Consider the following 24184-nt stretch of genomic DNA (forward strand, 5'->3'; position numbering starts at 1 on the left):
TCTGGGCTTCTTTCAGGGCTTTGAGCCACCACAGACACAGGGACACACACACACACATGTGGGGGAGGGAGGGATGCCAACGTCTGTTTCAGCTGTGGGGTGGGTGGGAAGACAGAAAACCAAGGGTTGGGGGTGGTGGGAAGACAATAAGGGCATGGGTGAGTAGATGTCATGGGTGGAGGGGGGGTAGTGGCAGGCCAAGAGTGCAGGGGTAGTTGAAAGGAAGAGGTGGTTGGGGATGGTATTAGGATGGGGGTTGGGGGTGGGAAGACACCAAGGGTGGGAGGAGTGAATGCCTTGACATGGGTGGGTGGATGGATGGGAAGACAGCAAGGGTGAGAGGGCACTAATCCAGAGCCTTTTTCTAGAGACCATTGTATTTTCCCTCACAATGGGCTTTATTCCTATTATATATATATATATATATATAATTCATACAAAATGTATAGTTCCCACCCATTTTAAACATTTCATTTAGTTTTTATTAGCCTAGAATAATGTTTAACTGCCACAGATGTTGGTTCTTTTGGTCCAGATCAAGGACTCTGAAATTGTTCTATATGACATGTTTATTTCTCTCATGTATTTTATTCAAGCATTACTATCCTGCCTTCCAAATGGAAGGACTGTGCCATAGCCAACAAAGTTGAGTACACATTGCACAAGTCAAATGTCTCAAGGCACTTATCAGCTTGCCCCTATAATGTGCACCATTTTCTGACCACGAAAAGCCTCACGATCTTCACACATAGAGAAGCTATTTTGAAAAGCAAGAATATCCAAGCCGCTCTGGAGATTTCCTATAGTTATCTAAGAACATGGGGAGGAATACCAGATTCTATGGATATAAAGAGACAGATGCTCCACATCAGGGGTCCTCAAACTTTTTAAATAGGGGGCCAGTTCACTGTCCCTCAGACTGTTGGAGGGCCGGACTGCCGTTACTGTACAAGGCCGTGGGCCATCAGTTCTCTGTCTTCTGCATCTCTCTCCCTTCCCCACACCACACACCCCGGCCTGGGAACTCACCTCACCTCGGTATCACCTCACACTCTGTCTCCGCCGCCTCAGCCCAGTGCCGGAAGTGTGCGTTGCTAACGCGAGTTTAAGTCGAACGTCACTTCCGGTCTGATTTTGCCATAACCCAGCGGGCCGCATAAACGTCCTCAGCGGGCCGCATCTGGCCCACGGGCCGTAGTTTGAGGACCCCTGCTCCACATCATTACTAAGGGCCTACATACGTGTTGGTCAGATGTTCCCCTAACCTTCGTAGAGCCTTCATGTTAGCTCGCTTTAATGTCCTTCCTTCTGCTGTGCTGTATGGGAGGTTCAAGAAAATTCCATATTCCAACAGGTTTTGTGGTTGTGGCTCAAGGGATATAGAAAGTACTGAACATGTTCTCCTGCACTGTACATTTTACTGTGATATTACTTAGATCCTCTTCTTCAAAAGCATGAGGGACAATCTGATGGTGGTAAGACTCTCTTCCTATTGTCCTCTCATAACCGAGATTATTGAGACTGCGGCTAAATATCTGTGCTGCGCTTCAAAGACAGGGGTGGGGAACCTCCATCCCGAGGGCCGTATGTGGCCCTCGAGGTCACTTGATGTGGCCCTCAGGGATTGCTGGGACGAACCGAGCCATGTGGCAGCCTCTCTGGAGCCTGGTTGGGCAGTGGGGATTGTGGGACCCAGCCACGCTGTGCAGCAGACTCCCCAGGGTCCGGTAGGGATCACAAGGCCCAGATGTACTGTGCGGCAGCGTCTCTGGGGCCTGACTGGCCGGCCAGAATTGCTGCAGGGCCTGGAAAAGTTACTGCCACAGTTCAGTTTGCACTTGATTATCCCAGAGGGTGTGGCCTAATATGCTAATATTAGGGGATGTGGTCTAATATGCTACTGAGTTCCTGCTGGGCTTTTTCAACAAAAAAGCCCTGGACCTATGCATTTGCCTAGGGCAGCAGGCTGGGTGTTTGTGTGTGCCAGATTAGGCTCCCCCCACACGACTTCAAATAGAAAAACAATTATTTGCATTAATTTTGCTGGCCTGAATCATTCTCCCTCGGCGGAGCACTGTTTTTTAAGTTGTTAATTTTTTATGGCCCGCGAATGATGTTATAAATATCCATATGGCCCTTGGCATAAAAAGGTTCCCCATCCCTGTTCTAAGAGGAGAGGAATGTTTCAAATGTTGGGGTAATATATGTTTTCCCCCTTGCTGATTGTGCACACCTATGCTGTTATGCCAATAAAGGCTGGTGGTGGTGGTGGTGGTGTTGGTCATATGTACACCAAGAGAATGTTTTAATTGTAAAAATCCCCTGCCTTAGGGAATTGTTAGCCATTGCAGCTGCCAGGCAAGTGGCCATTTAACAAGCATGGCTTGCAAGATGTGTAGGTAGAGATGAAGATAGTTTAAAACACCCAGGACCAAAATACAGTTACCATCTATGTTTGTTTCCTACTATGAAGAATCCCAAGGTATACAAAAAGCCTGCGGAACAGCCGTTACAAAACTTTGAACACGGGAGCCTTTATGCCACCGTGACGTTGTTTCCCGCTTTCGAGACAAAATCCCGGCCATCACAAATCTTTTCCAAGCCATTCGATTTCTTCAAGGAGGAAATCAACGTCTGATTTCTTGGTCGCTGGATTAGAGAAGACCATTCTGAAAAAGTTCACATTGTCCCCGTGAGGCTGATAGCCGACCATTGCGGTGCCTTCTTCTATCATCCGTGCTTTTATTTTTGGAGCAATCTGGACATCAGAGAGAAACAATTCTGCAATTACCTTCTGAACTGAAGGGTATGTGAAGGAAGAGGTGACTTCGGTTCATAATGCTCCTACATCAGCATTGATAGATCAGGATTTCATATAAAAGGGATATATTGAAGGCAGGGCTTTTTTTGTAGCAGGAACTCCTTTGCATATTAGGCCACACCCCTCTTATGTAGTCAATCCTTCAAGAGCTTACAGGGTTCTTATTACAGGGCCTACTGTAAGCTCTTGGAGGATTGGCTACATCAGGGAGGGTGCGGCCTAATATGCAAAGGAGTTCCGGCTACAGAAGAAGCCCTGATGGAAGGCGTAGTATGTGAAATAAGGTACCCTAATTGAAGGAACTTATATCATGAACTGTGGTGGTGCTGTTTTTCAAGAAGGCAGGATGCTTTAAAATGCAGGACAGCTTGCCATATTAGCTTCAATCATATGAGCTAAAATTATGCCCAGTTCACTAAACAAAGGAATAATAATAATAATAATCACATTTATCTTCACTGCGAACCTTTTCAAGGACTGAATATGTTTATTATGCACCTGCCTTTGCACATTATGTAGAAGTAGGGAAACAAGGAATGTTTAAATAATACCTCCTCTTTCAACTTTGTATAGACTAGAGAGCCCTGCATAGGATAATAAACTGGCACATAATGGAACAGCATACACATTCAATCCATGCAGGAATTGCACAACTTCCCCATTTGAATTTAAAAAGTGGAATTATGCAAAGAGGACATGTGGCTATTTACACGGTCCTGTATCAGCGTTTCTGCTTAACAGATGTAGTCCCACATTAAGACAAATTAAGTCTCCTTGTGGCCATTTTGGCTGGAGAAAGTGGTTCAGAAGGGAACCTTTCTGCTTCCCACACCACATTCTAAACCCTATCGGTTTCTGGCACGCTTGGGAAACATTAGTTCCCCAATGTCACCTCTAACTGTAAAAAAAGAAGAGAACTGTGTCAGCAGAATTCTTCAATTTAGGGAGAAGCAATAGCTCAGTGGGAGAGCTTCTGCTTGGCATGCAGAAGGTCCCAGGTTAAGAACAAAAGAACATAAGAGAAGCCATTTTGGGTCAGGCCAATGGCCCATCCAGTCCAACACTCTGTTTCACAGTGGCCAAAAAACCCCAGGTGCCATCAGGGGGGCCAGGACACTAGAAGTCCTCACACTGTTGCCCCTCCCAAAGCACCAAGAATACAGAGCATCACTGCCCCCGACAGAGAGTTCCAACAACACACTGTGGCTAATGGCCACTGATGGACCTCTGCTCCAGATGTTTATTCAATCCCCTCTTGAAGCTGTCTGTGCTTGCAGCTGCCACCACTTCCTGTGGCAGGTTCAATTCCCAGCATCCCCAGTAAAAAAGATCAGGTAGGAGGTGTTTTGAAAGACCTCAGTCTGAGACCTTGTAGAGCCACTGCCAGTCTGAGGAGACAATATTGACTGTGATGGACCAAGAGTTTGACTCAGTATAAGGCAACTTCTGATGTGACTTATCACAAACATAATGACCAGTTTGGTCCTCAGTCATCTGTGCCACCCAAAATACAATACTGAATTATCCCCAGATGCAGCTGTGAACGGCGAATAGAGGAAATTCGCGCCCAGACACACCCAATGAAGTCTGCAGAATTGCACAGAACTGCAAACTACAGAAGCAATCTAGAAGTACTGGGAAAAGCCGGTCAGCGGTTGACTTGTGTTTGACAGAAACTGATATTTGGAGCACACTGTGGTGGCAGATTTCATTAACTATTCATGAATGCCACATCCTGATTCTATGGAATAAAAACAGACCTTGGTTTATTTACCTGATGTAGCCTTTGTTCTCTTTCTGGTCCCTTTGGGATCTGCTGAAGACTTGGCGGAACGTACCAGAAACACACGTTGGTGAGTTCTGGCTGAAAAATGAATATAGATCTTATTTTAAATATTTAAATGAAAATATTTTAAATACAAAAACACAGCAAGTGGGAATTGTACATCCATATGTTACTATTCTGAACATTCCCTAAATTTCAGTTTCAGGCAAATGCCTATTTTTATACGTAAGTTTTGAGGTCTGGAACAAAGTGTACAGAAATATCAATAAAATCATTCCTTTTCTAATTCACTGCGTGTTATTCTCACTTATCCTGTAAACATCGGTATGCCAAAGTGAATAAACACTCTGAGTTCCATGTGGCATTTATATATACACTGTTTTATAGTGCAATCCTTATCTGTCTCAATTATTCTGGGAAAAAATAGACTAGAAAAAGATATTAAGTAAGAATCAATAGATATAAAAACTTACATGGAGGATTCCCAACTCTGGCAATTGGTTGTAAAATTATCACTATACAAAAATATGATAAGAAAAGACTTTGATAATGAAAAAGTACAGACTCAGAGTAGGTACCACAGCCAGATATTGAAGAAGAAGATGATATTGGATTTATATCCCGCCCTCCACTCCGAAGAGTCCCAGAGCGGCTCACAATCTCCTTTACCTTCCTCCGCTACAACAGACACCCTGTGAGGTGGGTGGGGATGGAGAGGGCTCTCACAGCAGCTGCCGCTTCAAGGACAACCTCTGCCAGAACTATGGCTGACCCAAGGCCATGCCATCAGGTGCAAGTGGAGGAGTGGGGAATCAAACCCGGTTCTCCAAGACAAGAGTCCGCACACTTAACCACTACACCAAACTGGCTCTCCAGATGTGTCTGTAGTTTCTGGAATGTTCCTGCTGAGGCACAAATTTAGTTGTGAACAGATGTCCTGTGCAGAAATCCAAATTCCTTTCTGTTCTGATGTAAACTACTCTAATTTGTGAACATGAATAACATTAATCCTTGGCGTGGAGATCACAAGAGGAAAAGAATCCGCAATTAATAAACATTTCACACAAACATCAGAAATACGGGAAGACTCTAGTAGCACACTAAAGGTAAAGGTAGTCCCCTGTGCAAGCACCAGTCGTTTTTGACTCTGGGGTAATGTTGCTTTCACAACGTTTTCACGGCAGACTTTTTATGGGGTGGTTTGCCATTGCCTTCCCCAGTCATCTACACTTTCCCCCCAGCAAGCTGGGTACTCCTTTGACCGACCTCGGAAGGATGGAAGGCGGAGTCAACCTGGAGCCAGCTACCTGAACCAGCTTCCGCTGGGATTGAACTCAGGTCATGAGCAGAGGGCTCCGACTGCAGTACTGCAGCTTTACCACTCTGCGCCACGGGGCTGAGTAGCACATTAAAGACTAACAACATTTGTGTCGGGGTATGCGCTTTCATAAGTCACAGATCACTTCTTCAGACAACTGAAGACGTGAACAGTGACTCACAAAAGCCCCTCCCCTGCCACAAATTTTGTTAGTCTTTAAGGTGCTACGGGACTCTTGCTCTTTTCTGCCTATGCAGACAGACTAACACGGTTACCCGTCTTGGTCTACCACACAAAAAATAGTTCAATAAAATCAGTTTGCCAAAATATGATTATTAGTGAACTACATGTTGAATATCAAGTGAGGGTGAATGTCGTGATCCATAATACTAATGCAAACTGAGAAAATTTGCCTAGTTTCATCATCACACGAACCTTTAATGGCCTAGTAATACAATAAAACAGGGATAAACAGTCCAAGAACGAGACCCCGAAAAAAGTAAAGAAAAGGGTCACCACCAACCAGAACCCACGGAAGTTAAAAAGGCAGAACAGGCAGGCAGAATAGAACTATATTTTATATTCTCTAGTTCTTAACTTCCACACACACGACAGGAACTCAGCCACAGATGCAGTGATTTCGGGAGACTTGTTAGATAACAAAAAGGCTAAATTATTATCGGTCAAAGGGTTTGAAGAGGGGAGAAGAGGACGAATCCAGTAGCGACTCAGAGAAGAGTAATGAGAACAGTGAAGGAGAATATGTTGTACAGAATCAGGTTCCTTAAAGAGGTGAGAGCAAACTCTTTCCTCATAAGAAATGCCCTGATATCTGCCTTTAAAGACGGCCAAAGGGAAAAGATTAAATCTGGCAAGCATAAAGGCTCTGCAAAGTAAGGGATTTGTCAGGTTAGAAAAATACTGTGCCGTAGAATCTTGAGCAAAAGGGAGGCCCAAAAAAATGTGGGGAGCAAATTCCAGAGCTACCAGCTTTGATTATTTGGGTTTCAATATCCCAGATTCTCTTTCGGACAATCTGAAATATGACCCTTTCATCAGAATTGGCCAGGGAGTCAAGATCGATTCCAGTAGATTTAATTTTGGATACTATAAATGGAGACCATGTCGAGCTGTAAGGGTCAGCAGGGAGGAGAGCAATAAGACTATTAGAAGGAGGGCTAAAATGAAGATGAAGCCAATACTTTATGGCAGATAACAATGCATGTAATTCGATAAGGTGCAGGCCGAGTTCAGCACAGAGGGTAAAATAAGTAACAGAGTTAGGCAGACCAAGAATCTTGCGCGGGAAGATAGCATTAATATTTTCAACCTCTTTAGAGAAATTCTGAATCCACACAGGGATCCCGTACAGCAGCCGTGAGATAACTGTGGCCTGGAAAATGCCCACGGCAGCTGGAATGAATTGGTTACCTCCTATACGCAATCCTATTCCTGGCCATTAAGTGAATGCTCCCGATCGGAGCACCATTTTAGGTTGTACTGAAACAAGACACCGAGGTATCGAAATGATTTTACCTGTTCAATTTCTCTGCCTAGTTTATTTGACTCCTCCATGCCATACAGGAATGCATGAGACTATGAAAGGGGCTAAGTTCTTGTTTTTGGACTACTGAAAATCCCATTGAACCCTAACCTAACTGGCCTAGAAACTGTTAAAATGATCTTAACATGTTGAAGTCTTTACCTCATAAATTCTGTGATTCTCTACACCCATACTCACGCTATCCATTTACTTATATATGAACATATGAAGCTGCCTTCTACTAAACCAGACCCTCGGTCCATCAAAGTCAGTATTGTCTACTCAGACTGGCAGCCGCTCTCCACGGTCTCAAGTTGAGGTTTTTCACACCTATTTACCTGCACCCTTTTTAGTGGCGATGCCGGGGATTGAACCTGGGACCTTCTGCTTACCAAGCAGATGCTCTACCACTAAGCCACCGTCCCTCCCTGATATAATAACTTCTTTATTAAATTTATAATTTGCCATTAGCTAAGGTTGCCAGCCTCCAGGTGATAGCTGAAAATCTCCTGGGATCTCCAGATGAAGGGAGATAAAGATCAGTTCCCCTGAAGAAAATGATCGCTTTGGAAGATGGACTCTATGGCATTATATCCCACTGAAGTACCTCGCACCACAAAAAAACTATCCTTTTCATGCTCCATCCACAAAATCTCCAGGTTTTTCCCAACCCTCCCATTGCCAAAAATGATGTACTGAGAATAAAAACACAACACACACATATCCTGCGCCCTCCTGAAAATTTGTACTGCCCTGCACATAGTATCTCAGAAGGATAAAGCCTAGGAAAACAAAATGGCCATAAGAAACAAGAAATCCAGAGCTTTACGTGTAGCAGGAACTCCTTTGCATATTAGGCTACACACACACACCCGATGTAGCCAATTCTCCAAGAGCTTACAGTGTTATTCGTACAGGGCTATTGTAAGTTCTTGGAGGATTGGCTACATCAGAGGGGTGTAGCCTAATATGCAAAGGAGTTCCTGCTACAAAAAAAAGCATGAAGAAATCAAAGTTGCTGTGGATGAGTAACTCAAACAGCACACCAAGGAAGAGGAAGGGTAAAAGACAGGAGTTCCAACTCAAAAAATAAACACAGAGAAGCTAGAATTCAGGGAAGAAGACCTGTTCCTTCTCTGGCAACTGAGGCTTCATAGGCAAGCAACTGCATCTTCAACAGGAGAGCCAGTTTGGTGTAGTGGTGAAGTGTGTGGACTCTTATCTGGGAGAACCAGGTTTGATTCCCCGCTCCTCCACTTGCACCTGCTGGAATGGCCTTGGGTCAGCCTTAGCTCTGGCAGAGGTTGTCCTTGAAAGGGCAGCTGCTGTGAGAGCCCTCTCCAGCCCCACCCACCTCACAGGGTGTCTGTTGTGGGGGAGGAAGGGAAAGGAGATTGTGAGCTGCTCTGAGACTCTTCGGAGTGGAGGGCGGGATATATATCTTCTTCAATATCTTCAACAAGGCCTCACCAGCCGTTGGCCATAATTACCTCAGCATCAAATACGAGCTCGTAGTTTTTTCTTGTCTTCAGTTCCTTATAAAGGTATTCTGCGAGTTCCAGAAATTTGTTGATGAGAATCTCAAATCCTTGCGTGCCCTGTGGGAAATTGGGGAGAGAGAAAAAAGTCACATACGGAGGGAAGCTTGCAACTTGATATCTCACACAAATGAAGCTGCTGTGGGTTGAATCAGGCCTAGATACACAATTCTTAAGTTCTAGTGACCAAAATTACTAAGCATATAATGTACGTCAATAACAACAATACTAATAATTACAGGCAAAGATAAATAAGATAACAAGGCACGATAGCACAATATTTACACAAATCCTGAAAAATAATCCAAATGAAATGTAGAATCCCGATGTGCAGGAAGTCGACTTGGTATCCTGTTCAGAAGCCATTTTGAGCTGCTACTGTTTGAGAGTGGGTATTGAGACTTCGTGTCCTTTGTTAATGTACTTTAAAAGTTGTAATAATGTATGTATGAAAGAGGAAGATTTTTGGAACTGTCTTCAATTACTGAAGGTGTCTATATTAAAGAAGAAGTATACCCAGGGCTTTTTTTGTAGAACAATTCCCAGCAGGAACTTATTTGCATATTAGATCACACCCCCTGACATCACCACTGTTTCACACAGGCTTTTTTGGTAGAAAAAGCCCAGCAGGCACTCCTTTGCATATTAAGCCACACCCCAGACACCAAGCTAGCTGGAACTGCGTTCCTGTGCGTTCCTGCTCAAAAAAAAGCCCTAAGTATACCTTTGCTAGAAGAGCTATCGAAGCAGGATACACAAATTGACTTCCTGTAGATCGGGACTCTACATTTTTGGGGGATTATTTTTCAGAATTTGTGTAAATTTGCTATTGTGCCTTATTATTATTTGTCTTTACCTGTGATTATTATTATTGTTGTTACCAAAGTGCATTATATGCTTAGCAATTTTGGTCACTATAACCTAAGGCTCGTGTATCTTTAAATAGATTAGGGTTGCCAAGTCCCCCGCTTCCCGGAGCGGGGGACTTTCGTGCGTGGTGCGATGTCATCACCCGGAAGTGACGTCATCAAAATGGCAGTGCCTGTGCGGGGCCGCTCTAGGCGTTTCCGGGGAAAGTCTATGGTTTACCTGGACGCTCTAGCCATTTGTGAGGTGTTTATTTATTTATTTAATTCCATTTTTATCCCACCCTCCCCGCCGAAGCGGGCTCAGGGCGGCTTACATATTCATGCATATGCATGGGCATAACGTATAATAAATAAGATAAAAACCATAAAACAATTTAACAACCATAAGGCAAAAATTTACATTTCTACATTTCGGTGCTATGATCTTACAATTAAATTTATCTGTGTCTTAGATGGTCCTTTCTGCTGCTGCTATAGAGCAGGTAAGAACTCTGTGGTACCTATTGTAGGGGGAGGTTCCCCCCGTTGGCCCAATGTGGGTTGGGAACTTCCCAGGCAGGGGGTTCTCCGCCTGGACCGGGGGCTTGGCAGCCCTAAAGTAGATTGAATCAGGCCTTTGGTCCATCAAGGTCAGTCTTGTCTCCTCAAATTGGCAGTGGTTCTCCAAGGTCTCAGGCAGAGGCCTTTCACTTCAAGTACTGCTTGGTCCTTTCTAGCTGGAGATGCCAGGGACTGAACTTGGAATGTTCTGCATGCCCAGCAGAGGCTCTTCCGTTGAGCCACAGCCCCTCCCTCTCAAGACCCCTAGAGCTGAAGGGATGAAGAGATCACCTCATTTAAGTAGGGATGCCAGATCCAGGTTGGGAAACTCCTGAGAATTTAAGGGGTGGAGCCTGGAGACCACAGTGGAGAACAATGCCGCAGAGTCCACCCTTCAAAGCATCTAGCGTCCTCTTGTGGAACAGGTCTTTGTAGTTTGGAGATGAACTGTAATTCTAGGGGGGACCAGGTCCCCCTTGGAGGCTGGCAGGCCTTGGATTCAGAAGGAAGTTGGCAACTTTATTTCATTGGCAACTCATGTGCATTCCCCTCTCCTCCCTCCCGTCTCCTTGCTCTTCACTTTTTTAAAATATCCGGAACATTTCCCTTCATTTGAAGCCCTAAATAACACATATCTCAAGGTCTCACAGGGAATTCTCTCTTGCGTGATGCTTCCTACCTTCGCTCTCCACATTAACCAAAGTTTGAAAACATCAACGTGCCGCCCACATTGGATGGTCTTGTCCCCTGTGTCATAAGACGTGTCGTACTGCTTGTCCGGCTGGAAGAGGTATCCGGCGCACAGCTGATTACAAGCCTGGAGAACACCCTAGCAGAGAATGAAACTGGCATGATAAAGAGGCATTTGAGAACAGACTTGACCAAAGGATGCTGGTGAACAAGGCTTTTTTTTTTGTAGCAGGAACTCGTTTGCATATTAGGCCACACACCCCTGATGCAGCCAATCCTCCTGGAGCTTCCAGTAGGCCCTGTACGAAGAGCCCTGTAAGGAATTCTAGCAGGACCTCCTTTGCCTATTAGGCCCCACCCCCCTGATGTAGCCAATCCTCCTGGAGCTTCCAGTAGGCCCTGTACGAAGAGCCCTGTAAGGAATTCTAGCAGGACCTCCTTTGCATATTAGGCCACACACCCCTGATGTAGCCAGTCCTCCAAGAGCTGACTGTAGGCCCTGTAAGAAGAGCCCTGTAAGCTCTTGGAGGACTGGCTACATCAGGGGTGTGTGGCCTAATATGCAAACGAGTTCCTGCAACAAAACAAGCCCTGAAAACAACACTCCCCTTTCCTGTAGACCAGTTCCTCTCCAGGCATAACAACTGCTGCATCATTCAGAAAAGCAGCATAAGTCCAGTCCAGAACTCCCCCCTTCTATTTCCTGCCCTACCTTACTGCATCTCCCACATATTGCTGTATCTAAGACCATCACACTAACTCTATATCCCCCAACTTAACATGCAATTCAGCCTTAAGGGCTTATTTTTAAAACCAGCCAGGGGTTCCGTCCCACCAGGGCTTTTTTTTGTAGCAGGATCTCCTTTGCATATTAGGCCACACCCCTCTTATCTAGCCAATCCTCCAAGAGCTTACAGCAGGCCCTGTACGAAGAGCCCTGTAAGCTCTTGGAGGACTGGCTATATCAGGAGGTGTGGCTTAATATGCAGAGGAGTTCCTGCTATAAAAAAAAAAAAAGCCCTGCATGCCACGGAACAAACACCCTGTGGAAAAGCAAAGGGCCCTTCATGCTTACCTTCTCACGGACCAAAAATGCTGAACACTGCAAGGGAACGCCCATCAGTTTGTGAGGATTCCAGGTGACAGAATGAGCCCTAAGTAAAGGTAAACGTCAAAGGACAGAGGAATGTGCCTGGTTTGTAAGAAGTCATACTTTCCTAAAATTACACAAGCATAAATGAATATCAGCATTCTTTGGTTTAAAACGTTTATATACTCGTGCACATTCTGGTGCATTGTGTTGGCACACTGCTGTGCATTGCATTGGCAGCGATCTGAAGGCAGTAACTTAATAATCACATCATTATCAGCAACCTCGGTCCAGAAACTGAGAGCAGCGAGACAAAGGGAACAAAGAGATTATTAATACATTCTGGCAGGATTTTTAAGAGAAGAGAAAGCAGCATTCACTGCTGCAGACTTTATAAAGCGATGTACGGTGCCATGGACCAGGAGGAAAAAGCAGGATATAAACGTTTTAATAAATAATCAGGAACTCCTTTGCATATTAGGCCACACACCCCCGATGTAGCCAATCCTCCTGGAGCTTAGAGGAGGCCCTGTACTAAGACCCCTCGAAGCTCTCTGTCAAGCCTCGTTATTTCATTAAGAGATGGCTGACCAAATGTCAGGTTAATACTTTGGCCTTTCCCCCTGTTATTTACAACGAAGAGAACACGTAGGCATCACCATCTGGCAGAAGAATGTTTATGGTACTGGAAAAGGCCTGCCGTGTTTCAAGAATGCCCTCCCTAAAATTCACAGGCGTCCTTATCAGTTCACAAGATAGTGTGAGAATGCTTTTGTAGTGAAAATGATAGTTGCTGCTGTGCCCTTTGAACCTTAGATTCGAATAAGGCGCCTTTTGTAACGGTTTATGATACCCTATATATAGTAAGCATGTAACCTCTGGTATCTCAGTATTCCCAAGGACCATGTTCCTTGGAGCACTTTTGAATCCCTAAATAAACCAGTTGATTTGAAAAAAAAACAAAGGGCTTCATTATTGGGAATGCCAGATCCTCTTGGAGGATTGGCTACACCAGGGGGTGTGGCCTAATATGCAAAGGCATTCCTGCTACAAAAAAAGCCCTCTAAATAATAAAAAACGCAGAGACTGGCATGCAGAGGAAATTTCTCGCACAGAGACTTTACGTTTGAAAGATTCATGATGGGATTCAGTCTTAACTCTTCCTCCTCCCTCTTGCAGCCTTCCGCATAAGGACTCCCAGGGCTCTCCCACATTCTCATGTTACTCGCTCCTGAGTTCCTGTTTCTTTGGGTCATCTGTCCTAGTCCGCATGTATGTGGCCTCCCTGTAGAGGTCGATTTGGTATTAAACAGCTTTTATTTCCAGCTTCTCTCCCTGCAGATTTAAACTGCAGGGAGATAAGCTAGACATAAAGCTGTTTGGTATTAAGCCAACCACTAGAGGGAGGAGAACGGGCACAGCCAAAGAAACACGAACTTAACGTTCAGTTAAATGAGATGGCAGGAAAGACCCCAGCGTGATTTCCACGTGTACCTGAAAAGGTGTCTGGCGGCTCAAGAAAATACATATTGAATTGGTAAAGAGTCACTTCAGCCCAAAGCATAAGGACTGGAAAAGAGGTGGCAGTGAAGGTTTAGTAGAGGGAAGCAAGAGAGACGAAGCCCAATGAGATTCAGTGCTTTCAAGATATAAGATCTCCAGTTTGTTCCTTAGTATGACACCAAGGTTTAAAAAAGTCCTCCAGATACCATGGAGAGTTCCTGCTAGTTACAGGAGATGCGCTGGACTACATGGTTTCATTCAGAATAACAGAATACATCAGGAGACCAGAGAATAAGGGAATGAATGAGCAAGACGCTGGTCTTATTGTCCTACTGATAAAGAACGCAGCAATACGCTTACCTTTCGATGCCACTCAGTTTATACGAGTGCCTTCTGGACAAGAGCAGGCCACCTCCCCATGCGGCCTGTCAGAAATAAGATACATGCTCATCTTAAATTAGCACCAAATTGTTTAAACTGTTTTAAATAGTTTATTTTAATATTTAATTGAACTGTTTTTATTGTTATTCTGTTATGTTTGTGAGCCGCCCTGAGCTTGCTTCGGCGGGGGGGACAGGATAGAAATCAAATAAACTAAAACGAAACGAAACTTAACGGGGGAAAGTCAATCTACTATATTTTTTACTAAAACCTTCCCTTGGGAGTGCTGTTACTGCTATGACATCTAGTTAGCAAATGGGGCCAATTACCTAGGTCTGGATATAAATATTCAGAACAGGGCGACTGAACTACTGCTGTCTTGTGGTGGGGGGGGAGCTATGGTCAATGGTAGAACATCTGCTCGTTCCCCCCTGGTGGGAGATGGGGAAGTTGAGTTGCTAGATTAGGGGGGCCGAACTGTGGCTCGGGGGCCACATGTGGCTCTTTCACACACATTGTGTGGCTCTCGAAGCCCCCACTGGCCTGTCAGCCAACTTGGAGAAGGCATCTCTCTTTAAATCACTTTTCCAAGCCAAGTCAGCTGGCAGCTTGGAGAATGCATTTAAGGTTGCTTTCTTTCCTCCTCTCTCTCTCTTCTCCCTCCTCCATCCATTTGCCTCCCTCCCTCCCTTCCAACATCTGACATTCATGTCTTGTGGCTCTCAAACATCTGACATTTATTCTATGTGGCTCTTACATTAAGCAAGCTTAGCCACCCCTGAGCTAGATAAAGATTATGAAACTCCAGGATATTTGGGGGTGGAGCCTAGGGAGGACAGGGACCCCGGCGGGATACAATGCCACAGGGTCCACCCTCCAAAGCATCTATTTTATCCAGGAGAATTGATCTCTGTAGTCTAGAGAAGAAGAAGACTGTAGATTTATACCCCACCCTTCTCTTTGAATCAGAGTTTCAGAGCAGCTTACAATCTCCTTTATCTTCTTCCCGCACAACAGAGATCCAGTGAGGTGGGTAGGGCTGAGAGGACTCTCACAGCAGCTGCCCTTTCAAGGACAACTCCTGCCAGAGCTGTGGCTGACTCAAGACCATGCTAGCAGGTGCAAGTGGAGGAGTGGGGAATCAAACCCGGTTCTCCCGGATAAGAGTCCTCCCCCACAACAGACACCCTGTGAGGTGGATGGGGCTGGAGAGGGCTCTCACAGCAGCTGCCCATTCAAGGACAACCTCTGCCAGAGATATGGCTGACCCAAGGCCATTCCAGCAGTTGCAAGTGGAGGAGTGGAGAATCAAACCCAGTTCTCCCAGATAAGAGTCCGCGGACTTAACCACTACACCAAACTGGCTCTAGAGGTGAGCTGTTCTTACAGGAGATCCCCAGGTCCCACCTGCAGGCTGACATCCTGAAGTAGGACCTAGGTTCAAATCCTGGTAGATTTGGGCATAGGGGTTTGTTTGATTTATTTGGTTTTTGTTATTAATTCCAAAAAGAGACTGTTTGGTTATTATGCACCATGTACCCAATGTTAGAAGAACAGACTGGTGATCTCTCTTGCTCGGCCCTCCAAGACTACAAACACCATAGAGCAAGCTCGATAGCTAGGACAATATGAGTCTCCTTCCTGTCTGCTCTGCTTTCACTCACCCACTCTAACCAATAGAATGTAATCTCAGGAAACTTCCTTCCTGTTCTCCTCCTTTTTCTTCCTTCTTCCCTGCATGCATCAGGAGGAACAGCATGGTGTCTCTCCTCCTGATCTGAACTAAGCAGATGGCCTACTACAATCCAAAGCCATCCAGTTAAACAGAATAGTTTAGACACTCTTTCTCTCCACTATATTAATATGTTATATTTCCTTTTTTAAAAAATCCACTAGTATTGGTTTTTTAACTTAAAGCAAAGGCTCTCTGTGCAGTTTGTGAGATAGTGTGGTAACCATTAGACTAGGCCACGCTGCTGCACTGAAGCTCACTGAAGGAGCCCTCTGCTAAGTGAAGGGAAGGACAGCTGCCCGACCAGTCCAGCCATCCTAAACCAGACTCAACACCCAGCACCAAGGCCAAGTTTAGCAGCCATCTAGAATGCCATCCCCCCACTCAGATGCTAGCCAGGGCTAACATCAGGGGGTGTGGCCTAACATGCAAATGAGTTCCTGCTGGGCTTTTTCAAGAGCAACAAAAGCCCTGATCCCACCTGATAACTAATCCTTGGCAATGGGAACTGTCCTGTGTGGTAAGGCCTTGTGGGAGCCGGACCTCTTGGTGGCTGGGCAAGACAAAATGGTGCTCAAAGTCTCACATTGACTGAGGTGTTATTTCAGTTGCCCTTCCGGTTGTGTTGGCTTAATATAAATCTGAGATGCATGCACAGGCCACAAGAACTGTAAAATTGGACACAGTGCTAATGTTGGCACTGTGTACCAAGAATAATTCACAGAAGTGAAAGTACTACACAGAAACAATCCTCTGTTGTATCTTTCCATTATCTTAGCCAAGGATGTCATTTTGAAATGACAAAAAAAATTTAACTTGAAGCTTTAGTTGCACCAAATGAATAACTGCTAACAAATACCAATGCCTATTCCTCTTTTCTTCTTGTTGTAAATATCAGAGCAACGTCTTCCTGGTGCCTGCCCATTACAATGGGCTTTTCCTCCCCATGTTTTCTCTCCCGCAAGGCTTCTTGACAGCACAGGATTTCCCCATCCCTTACACGCAGGCATCATTTTCCAGTTGTTGCATTTTTAAAAAAAGTTTTCTCCTGTTTTCTAACAGACCATCTGCGAAAATATGGGAAAGGCTTGAAAAAGAAAGCAAAAACGATAGGGCAATGACCCGGAGTCAATACTGTGTGTAAGGGAGGAGAAACCAGATGCAGCTGAGAAATAAAGTTGGAGCAAAAACCTGGCGCAGAAAAAGCCCCAAATGCAAGGCTTTTATTTTTGAGCTGGAACACACAGCAACGTAGTTTCGGCTGGCTTGGTGCCAGGGGTGTGCCCTAATATGCAAATGAGTTCCTGTTGGGCTTTTTCTACAAAAAAAGCCCTGCGCAAAAACAACGGTGATGTCAGGGGGTGTGGTCTAATATGCAAATGAGTTCCTGCTGGGCTTTTCTACGAAAAAGCCCTGTGCGAGACAATGGTGCTGTCAGGGGGTGTGGCCTAATATGCAAATGAGTTCCTTGTTTTGTTCCTGCAAAACAATGGTGGTGTCAGGGTGTGTGGCCTAATATGTAAATGAGTTCCTGCTGGGCTTTTTCCTACAAAAAAGCCCTGCCCAAATGCATCTTTTTCAGTTCTTACATCCACATGCATCCAGAGGTTATATTTGTCACAGATGTCAGCAATGTCGACAAGAGGGTCAAAGGCTCCGTAGACTGTTGTCCCGGCAGTGGCACTAACATACAGCGGTACCTTCCCCTGAAAAACAATACAAGATGATGGAGGTTGTATCAGTAAACAGACAATATGGACTTCTCTTTGACATGGAGGTCAACAATTCCCTTTCCCATTGCTTCAGAGACTGTTACAAGCAGGGCTTTTTTCTTGTAGCAGGAACTCCTTTGCATATTAGACCACACCCCGATGTAGCCAATCCTCCTGGAGCTTACAGTAGACCCTGTAAGCGGAGACTTGGTTACATCAGAGGTGTGTGGTCTAATATGCAAAGGAGTCCTTGCTACAAAAAATGGTCCCAATTACATGTCTTTGCCAACAAGCACCACTGTGAATTATAGAGCCCAAGCAGACTATACACTGAGAAATGTGTCAGTGTTTTGGAAATCAAAATAGATATCATTTGAATTCTTCTTTCTTTTTTTGCTTCTCCTTGACCATTTTGTGTAATTAAAACAGAAGAAAACTGTAACCCTAAGGGCACAGTCCTTTTTGATTTGCTTTCTACAGCACGCCGGTTGTTAAGATACAATCAATATTATTACGTTCAGCATCATTACTTTGAATTGTTTCATATCATACATTCTTAATGGGCACCTAAATATTTGCTAAAAGGTAACTATTATGTATTTGATGCATCTATATAGTGCCCTTGTACCTCTGCATTTATAATGTATGCGTTAAGCAGGGCTACTAACTGGTAAAGCAGTTATAGATATTTTAAAACAAACGATACATATCCTGCTATACACCAGAAGACTTAAGTCTTTGGCAAGGAGAAAACTGATGCTTGCCAAGTTTCCCTTTCTTTTCAGATCCTGACTTTGCCCCGCCCCCCCGGCCGCAGTACTATTCCTGAGGGTCTCTGACCCCCTCCCCCCATGACAAAATTTCACTGGCTTAATGAACTTCACTGAGAGAAGGAAGCAAGAAGTCCACTCCATAAAATCAACAGTAGCTGGATATGCTCCAGTACAGGTTAGATCCAACATTTTTCCACTGCTGAAATGTGGTCCATGACAATGAGTCTGCTAGGAATCAATGGACTCGCATGGAGTAAAGTCTCATGGGATCTTAGTAGAGGGTCTACTTTAAGCTCTTGGAGGATTGGCTGCATCAGGGGTGTGTGGCCTATTATGCAATGGAGTTCCTGCTACAAAATAAGCCCTGCTTCTCTTCCTTCATCATTGTCCCATGCTTTCATACTTTCACTCTGGTGGGTGAAGTAGATAGCAGGGAAAACAAGGACACACAGTGGCACCAACCCATGTTCACGTTCTCCTTTCGAGAGAAGAATACAGCATACACCTGGCCCAGTGATAACATCCCACACTTCCCCTCTGTTTCCAAATCACATTAGAGAGAGACCAAATTTAGCTCAGTGTGGATACTGCAGACTTGGAGTCCAGAAGGAAATTCTGGAAGAGAGCAGCAATAAGTGCTACCTTTAAGATTAATAAATTCACAGCACCATGACATTTTGCAGGTAAGATCCTGTTTCACCAGAGGCCCTAAGGATTCTCGAAGGTCACAGGGAAAGTAAGAACAAAAACATAGGTCAAACCTGTCTTTTGACTCTTAGAATGGCTCTCTCCAGTTCGGACGGGATCATCTTCCCCCTATGAAAAAGGGAAGCATTAGGCTTTTTGTAAAAGAGCCCCGTGGCGCAGAGTGCTAAAGCTGCAGTACTACAGTCGGAGCCTTCTGCTCATGACCTGGGTTCAATCCCAGCGGAAGCTGGTTCAGGTAGCCGGCTCCGGGTTGACTCAGCCTTCCATCCTTCCGAGGTCGGTAAAATGAGTCCCCAGCTTCCTGGGGGGGGGGGGAAGTGTAGACGACTGGGGAAGGCAATGGCAAACCACCCCATAAAAAGTCTGCTGTGAAAACGTTGTGAAAGCAACGTCACCCCAGAGACGAAAACGACTGGTGCTTGCACAGGGGACTACCTTGACCTTTTTAACAGTAGAAAAGAGCAAGAGTCCAGCAGCACCTTAAAGGCTAACAAAATTTGTGACAAGGGAAGGAGCCCCGGGGCGCAGAGTGGTAAAGCTCTGGTCATGACATGAATTTGATCCAAGCAGAAGCTGGGTTCAGGTAGCCGGCTCAAGGTTGACTCAGCCTTCCATCCTTTGAGGTCGGTAAAATGAGTCCCCAACTTGCTGGGGGGGAAAGTGTAGAGGACTGGGGAAGGCAATGGCAAACCACTTGTGGTGACACCATGCTTTATTACAGCGCCATCCTATTGTTATTACCATCGTTTAAGGTGGGCCTACAACTGGTTATTGATATGCTGTGCCCTGCCCGCCGGTGGTGCGTTTTATTTATTGTTTTTAATGTTAATTTGCTGTTTTAACTTTCATATGTAGGTTTTTATTGTTATTTTTATATGCTGTGATCCGCCTTGAGCCCATTTGCGGGAAAAGGTGGACCATAAGCCCACTAAATAAAATAAAATGTGAAAAAAAAATAAAATTAGAAAGTCTGCCATGAAAATGTCATGAAAGCGACGTCACCCCAGAGTCGGAAACGACTGGTGCTTGCACAGGGGACTCCCTTGACCTTTTAGGAGCCAGAAGTGAACCGTGACTCACAAATATCAGCTATCTAAAGAGGTTATGAGCGACTCACAAAAGCTCTGAAGTAGTGAGCAGTGACTCATGGAAGTTCCTGGCCTGCTACAAAGTTTATTAGTCTCGTAAGGTGCTCCTGAACTCTTTTCTGCCCCTATTAAAAAGTTCACAAAGGAGAAGCAGCTGCTGCTGCTGAGCACCAGAAATGGGACATCTTTCACAACCGGTGGTGCCTTGAATTTCACACCTCTGTGGTTTCGATTCAAAGGCAGCGTTTCAAATTTAGCTTCACCTTTGTGCAAATTGAACCGATGAGTCTTTATTTTGTACTGTGTTTCTGTTTGCTCACGTCTGGACTTCTTGGGCATCAGGTTGTTAGAAGAGAATTATTAACTGTATTTTTACTGCCTGCTGACAGGTCTTTAATACTTTCATAGGATCACAGAATCGTAGAGTTGGAAGGGACCTCCAGGGTCATCTAGTCCAACCCCCTGCACAATGCAGGAAAGTCACAAATACCTCCCCCTAAATTCACAGGATCCTCATTGCTGTCAGATGGCCATCTAGCCTCTGTTGAAAAACCTCCAAGGAAGGGGAGCCCACCACCTCCTGAGGAAGCCTCTTCCACTGAGGAACCACTCAAGCGATCAGAAAGTTCTTCCTAATGTTGAGCTGGAAACTCTTTTGCTTTAATTTCAACCCATTGGTTCTGGTCCTACCTTCCGGGGCCACAGAAAACAATTCCACACCCTCCTCTATATCAGGGGTGGCCAACGGTAGCTCTCCAGATGTTTTTTGCCTACACCTCCCATCAGCCCCAGCCAGCGGCCATGCTGGCTGGGGCTGATGGGAGGTGTAGGCAAAAAACATCTGGAGAGCTACCATTGGCCACCCTTGCTCTATATGGCAGCCCGTTAAGTACTTGAAGATGGTGATCATATCACCTCTCAGCCGCCTCCTCTCCAGGCTAGACACAGAATCATAGAGTTGGAAGGGACTGTTATTTATTTGGTTATTTATTTGGTTACTGTTATTTATTTGGTTATTCTTTGAAACATTTTTGTTCCCTGCCCTGAGTCCTGGTTGTCTGGGAGAAAAGAAAGCATACAAATCATCACGTGGCAACAGGGTTGGTTGCCGTGATATACTAAAAAAGATACAGAATTCTACAAAAGCCTACGGATTCTGCTTTAATTAATTGATTGATTAGCTTTCCCATCTGAGGTGGAATGCGCACGCTCTAAAGAGAAGACGCGTCGGCTCGCCCCTCTCCGGATAAGAAAAGAGATTAGGACCGAAAGATAAGTAAATATTGAAGTTTTTGGGGTCATAATATTTGGCAGTGAGGCTAGAGAGTCAAAGAGGTAAAAGGCGTGCTCAGAAGAGAGCTAGCAGTGAGAAAAAGGGAGTATTTTGGCAAAACAGATAAGAAACGGAGGCAGTGATTAGCAGCATAGAAATGGCTGCCACTACAGTGATTAGCTTTCCCATCTTTCTTCCCAAATGAGCTTAATATGCAGGCTGTCTTTTAAGTCATGCAGGGAATAAAAATACGTATCTGATCTATGATTCAGACACACGTTACAAAAGCACTAAACGTCCCAAACATGTGATGTCAGTTTACAGGAGGGGGGGGGGGATATAGAAGGCTATTTGTAGGAAGTGGTTTCCAATCTTACCTTGCATCACACTTGACAGCGACGACATTGTCGATCCCGATCCCAAGAACTGCCGCAGCCTTCTTTATTGAATAGTGGCTCTTCGATTTTTAAGGATGGGAAAACAATTAAGTGGAGGAAAGATCTCCAGACAGGCATCACAGTAATCATTCCTGTTAATAACAAGACTCTGCTGGTCCCAGACTCGGGTTTAAACAATTCCTTTCCGTTCCCTGTATCAACAGCCTACAAACCATACGTCAAAATGTTTTCTAGATAATTTGCAGCTGCATAGACAAATATAGCTAGATACTGCCTTGATAGTATATCTTTTGAGAGAGTATACGTTTGAGATGTTTTGCTATTTGAGATCTTACCGTCAGGTAGACGATATAGAGTGTTGAAGGCTAGGACAAACAGATTTAAGGACAGTTTCTATCCAAGTGCTGTGGTTAGGTTAAATGCAGGGTTATGAAGGATTATCTGTTTTAGATGTATTTAAATGGTTTTAATGGTTTTAATGGTTTTATGAATGTTTATCTGTTTTAGATGTATTTAAATGGTTTAAATGGTTTTAATGGTTTTATGAATGTTTATCTGTTTTAGATGTATTTAAATGGTTTTAATGGTTTAAATGGTTTAAATGGTTTTAGATGTATTTAAATGGTATGAATATGAATATGTGTGTTTGATGTGTTGGTATGTTTGTGGAAGAGCACCTCATTTCGTTGCTCTCTTTTTGTGGAGAACAATGACAATAAATTTATCTATCTATCTTTTAACAATTTATCGTGATTTTTATTGTAACGATTTAATTTTATGTTGTTTTAATTGTTGTTAGCTGCCCTGAGCCCGCCAGCGGAGGGCAGGATATAAATATAATAAATAAATAAATAGCTACATCTTTAGTAAGATCTGCAGTTCAGAAATTTTCTGTAGATGATCAGGCCAGGGAATAATATATTGATTGTGAAGTTAATTATAACAGGGCAGCTAAAAAGGATATGGGCAGTTCAACTTGAGTCAACTCGATGCTTATAGTCAGGGCTTTTTTGGTAGCAGGAACTCCTTTGTATATTAGGCCACACCCACTGATGCAGCCAATCCCCCAAGAGCTTACAGGGCTTCTACTAAAAGCTCCAGGAGGATGGGCTACATCAGGGGTGTGGCCTAATATGCAAAGGAGTTCCTGCTACCAAAAAAAAAGCCCTGCTTACAGTAAATATAAAAACGTTTCTCAGGAGAGATTCTTAAAATGGCTCTTCATCGCAGTGGAAGGTAACAGATTGCATCTAAGTAGCGTGAAAGAGCTACTTAGTGTTAAAAGAAATATTTAGACAGTTCCAATATTTTCCAATACGTGGAAGTAAACCGGGGAGCATTTCCGATTGGTTTTGAATTTTAGCACAACCCAATCTTTTTAAAAATAAACATTTTTGCACAGTTCAGAGATTGTTTTCAGTGACTCCCTAGAGGATTTAGGCTCCAGTTTAATATTGTGAGCTTTAAATCAATCAGGCTAAGCCCAATTCCCAGTAGAGGAATCAGCTGTTATTAGTTGCAGTAGGGATGGCAGAGAGTTATATTCACGGAGTGATAGTCTGAACTTAACAGCTTGGTATGATTTAAACATATGGAGCAGAGGTCCATCAGTGGCCATCAGCCACGGCGTATTGTTGGAACTCTCTGTCTGTGGCTTGGGGGGGGGGGCACAGTGGGAGGGCTTCTAGTGTCCTGGCCCCACTGGTGGACCTCCTGATGGCACCTGGGTTTTTTGGCCACTGTGTGAACTGGATGGGCCATTGGCCTGATCCAACATGGCTTCTCTTATGTTCTTATGTACTTACGTTTATGTTCTTCCAGAGGACTGTGCTAATTGGAGCCTGGATCTAAGACTCTCTATTTGAATTCTGGCCCTTAACCAGGCTTTGAAGTAGTTAGCAAGCCCTGGTTAAAAGAGGGGAACTCGCAGAATGGTTAGCATTGGCACAGGAATAGCGTTAAGCCATGGCCAAGGCAGCTTCAAGAGGAGATTGGATAAGCGTGTGGAGCAGAGGTCCATCCAAGGTTATTAGCCACAGCGTATTGTTGGAACTCTCTGTCTGGGGCAGTGATGCTCTGTATACTTGGTGTTTGTGGGGAAGCAACAGTGTGAGGGCTTCTAGTGTCCTGGCCCCACTGGTGGACCTCCTGATGGCACTTGGTTTTTTTGGCCACTGTGCAACACAGAGCGTTGGACTGGATGGGCCACTGGCCTGATCCAACATGGCTTATGTTCTTAAACAATGTTAGTCTGTTGATGTGAAAGGGACTGCATCAGGTTCATCCTATATGGCTGTAGGATTAGGTTGAAATTCAGCCATGACAGAGCTGCCCCTTCTCAAACTCCCTGTCTTACAAGCAGCAGCAGTTTTAACACTTCCTAACTTCCATAACTGAGAATACTTTTTCATTCCATACGGG

The 24184-nt window shown here is 44.5% G+C and overlaps 1 protein-coding gene across 2 annotated transcripts in view; it reads right to left on the bottom strand.

Annotated features, from left to right (window-relative positions):
- Positions 1-2503: 2503 nt before the first annotated feature.
- Positions 2504-24184, bottom strand: part of LOC132575485 (glutamate decarboxylase 1-like) — a 50040-nt gene continuing 28359 nt past the window's right edge. Inside the window, exons 6-14 of one of the 2 annotated variants that reach the window (XM_060244286.1) lie at positions 21743-21822; positions 19058-19112; positions 17401-17517; positions 14059-14123; positions 12181-12259; positions 11095-11244; positions 8959-9066; positions 4596-4685; positions 2504-2758 (exon numbers count right to left, since the gene is read on the bottom strand). In XM_060244286.1, the coding sequence (XP_060100269.1) occupies positions 2585-2758; positions 4596-4685; positions 8959-9066; positions 11095-11244; positions 12181-12259; positions 14059-14123; positions 17401-17517; positions 19058-19112; positions 21743-21822 (918 nt within the window). In that variant the 3' untranslated portion in view covers positions 2504-2584. Of the gene's footprint in view, positions 2759-4581; positions 4686-8958; positions 9067-11094; positions 11245-12180; positions 12260-14058; positions 14124-17400; positions 17518-19057; positions 19113-21742; positions 21823-24184 lie in introns of both variants that reach the window. The other variant, XM_060244287.1, reaches the window with a different exon arrangement.

This window comes from Heteronotia binoei, chromosome 7 (assembly GCF_032191835.1).
Source record: "Heteronotia binoei isolate CCM8104 ecotype False Entrance Well chromosome 7, APGP_CSIRO_Hbin_v1, whole genome shotgun sequence".
Taxonomy (NCBI): Eukaryota; Metazoa; Chordata; class Lepidosauria; order Squamata; family Gekkonidae; genus Heteronotia; species Heteronotia binoei.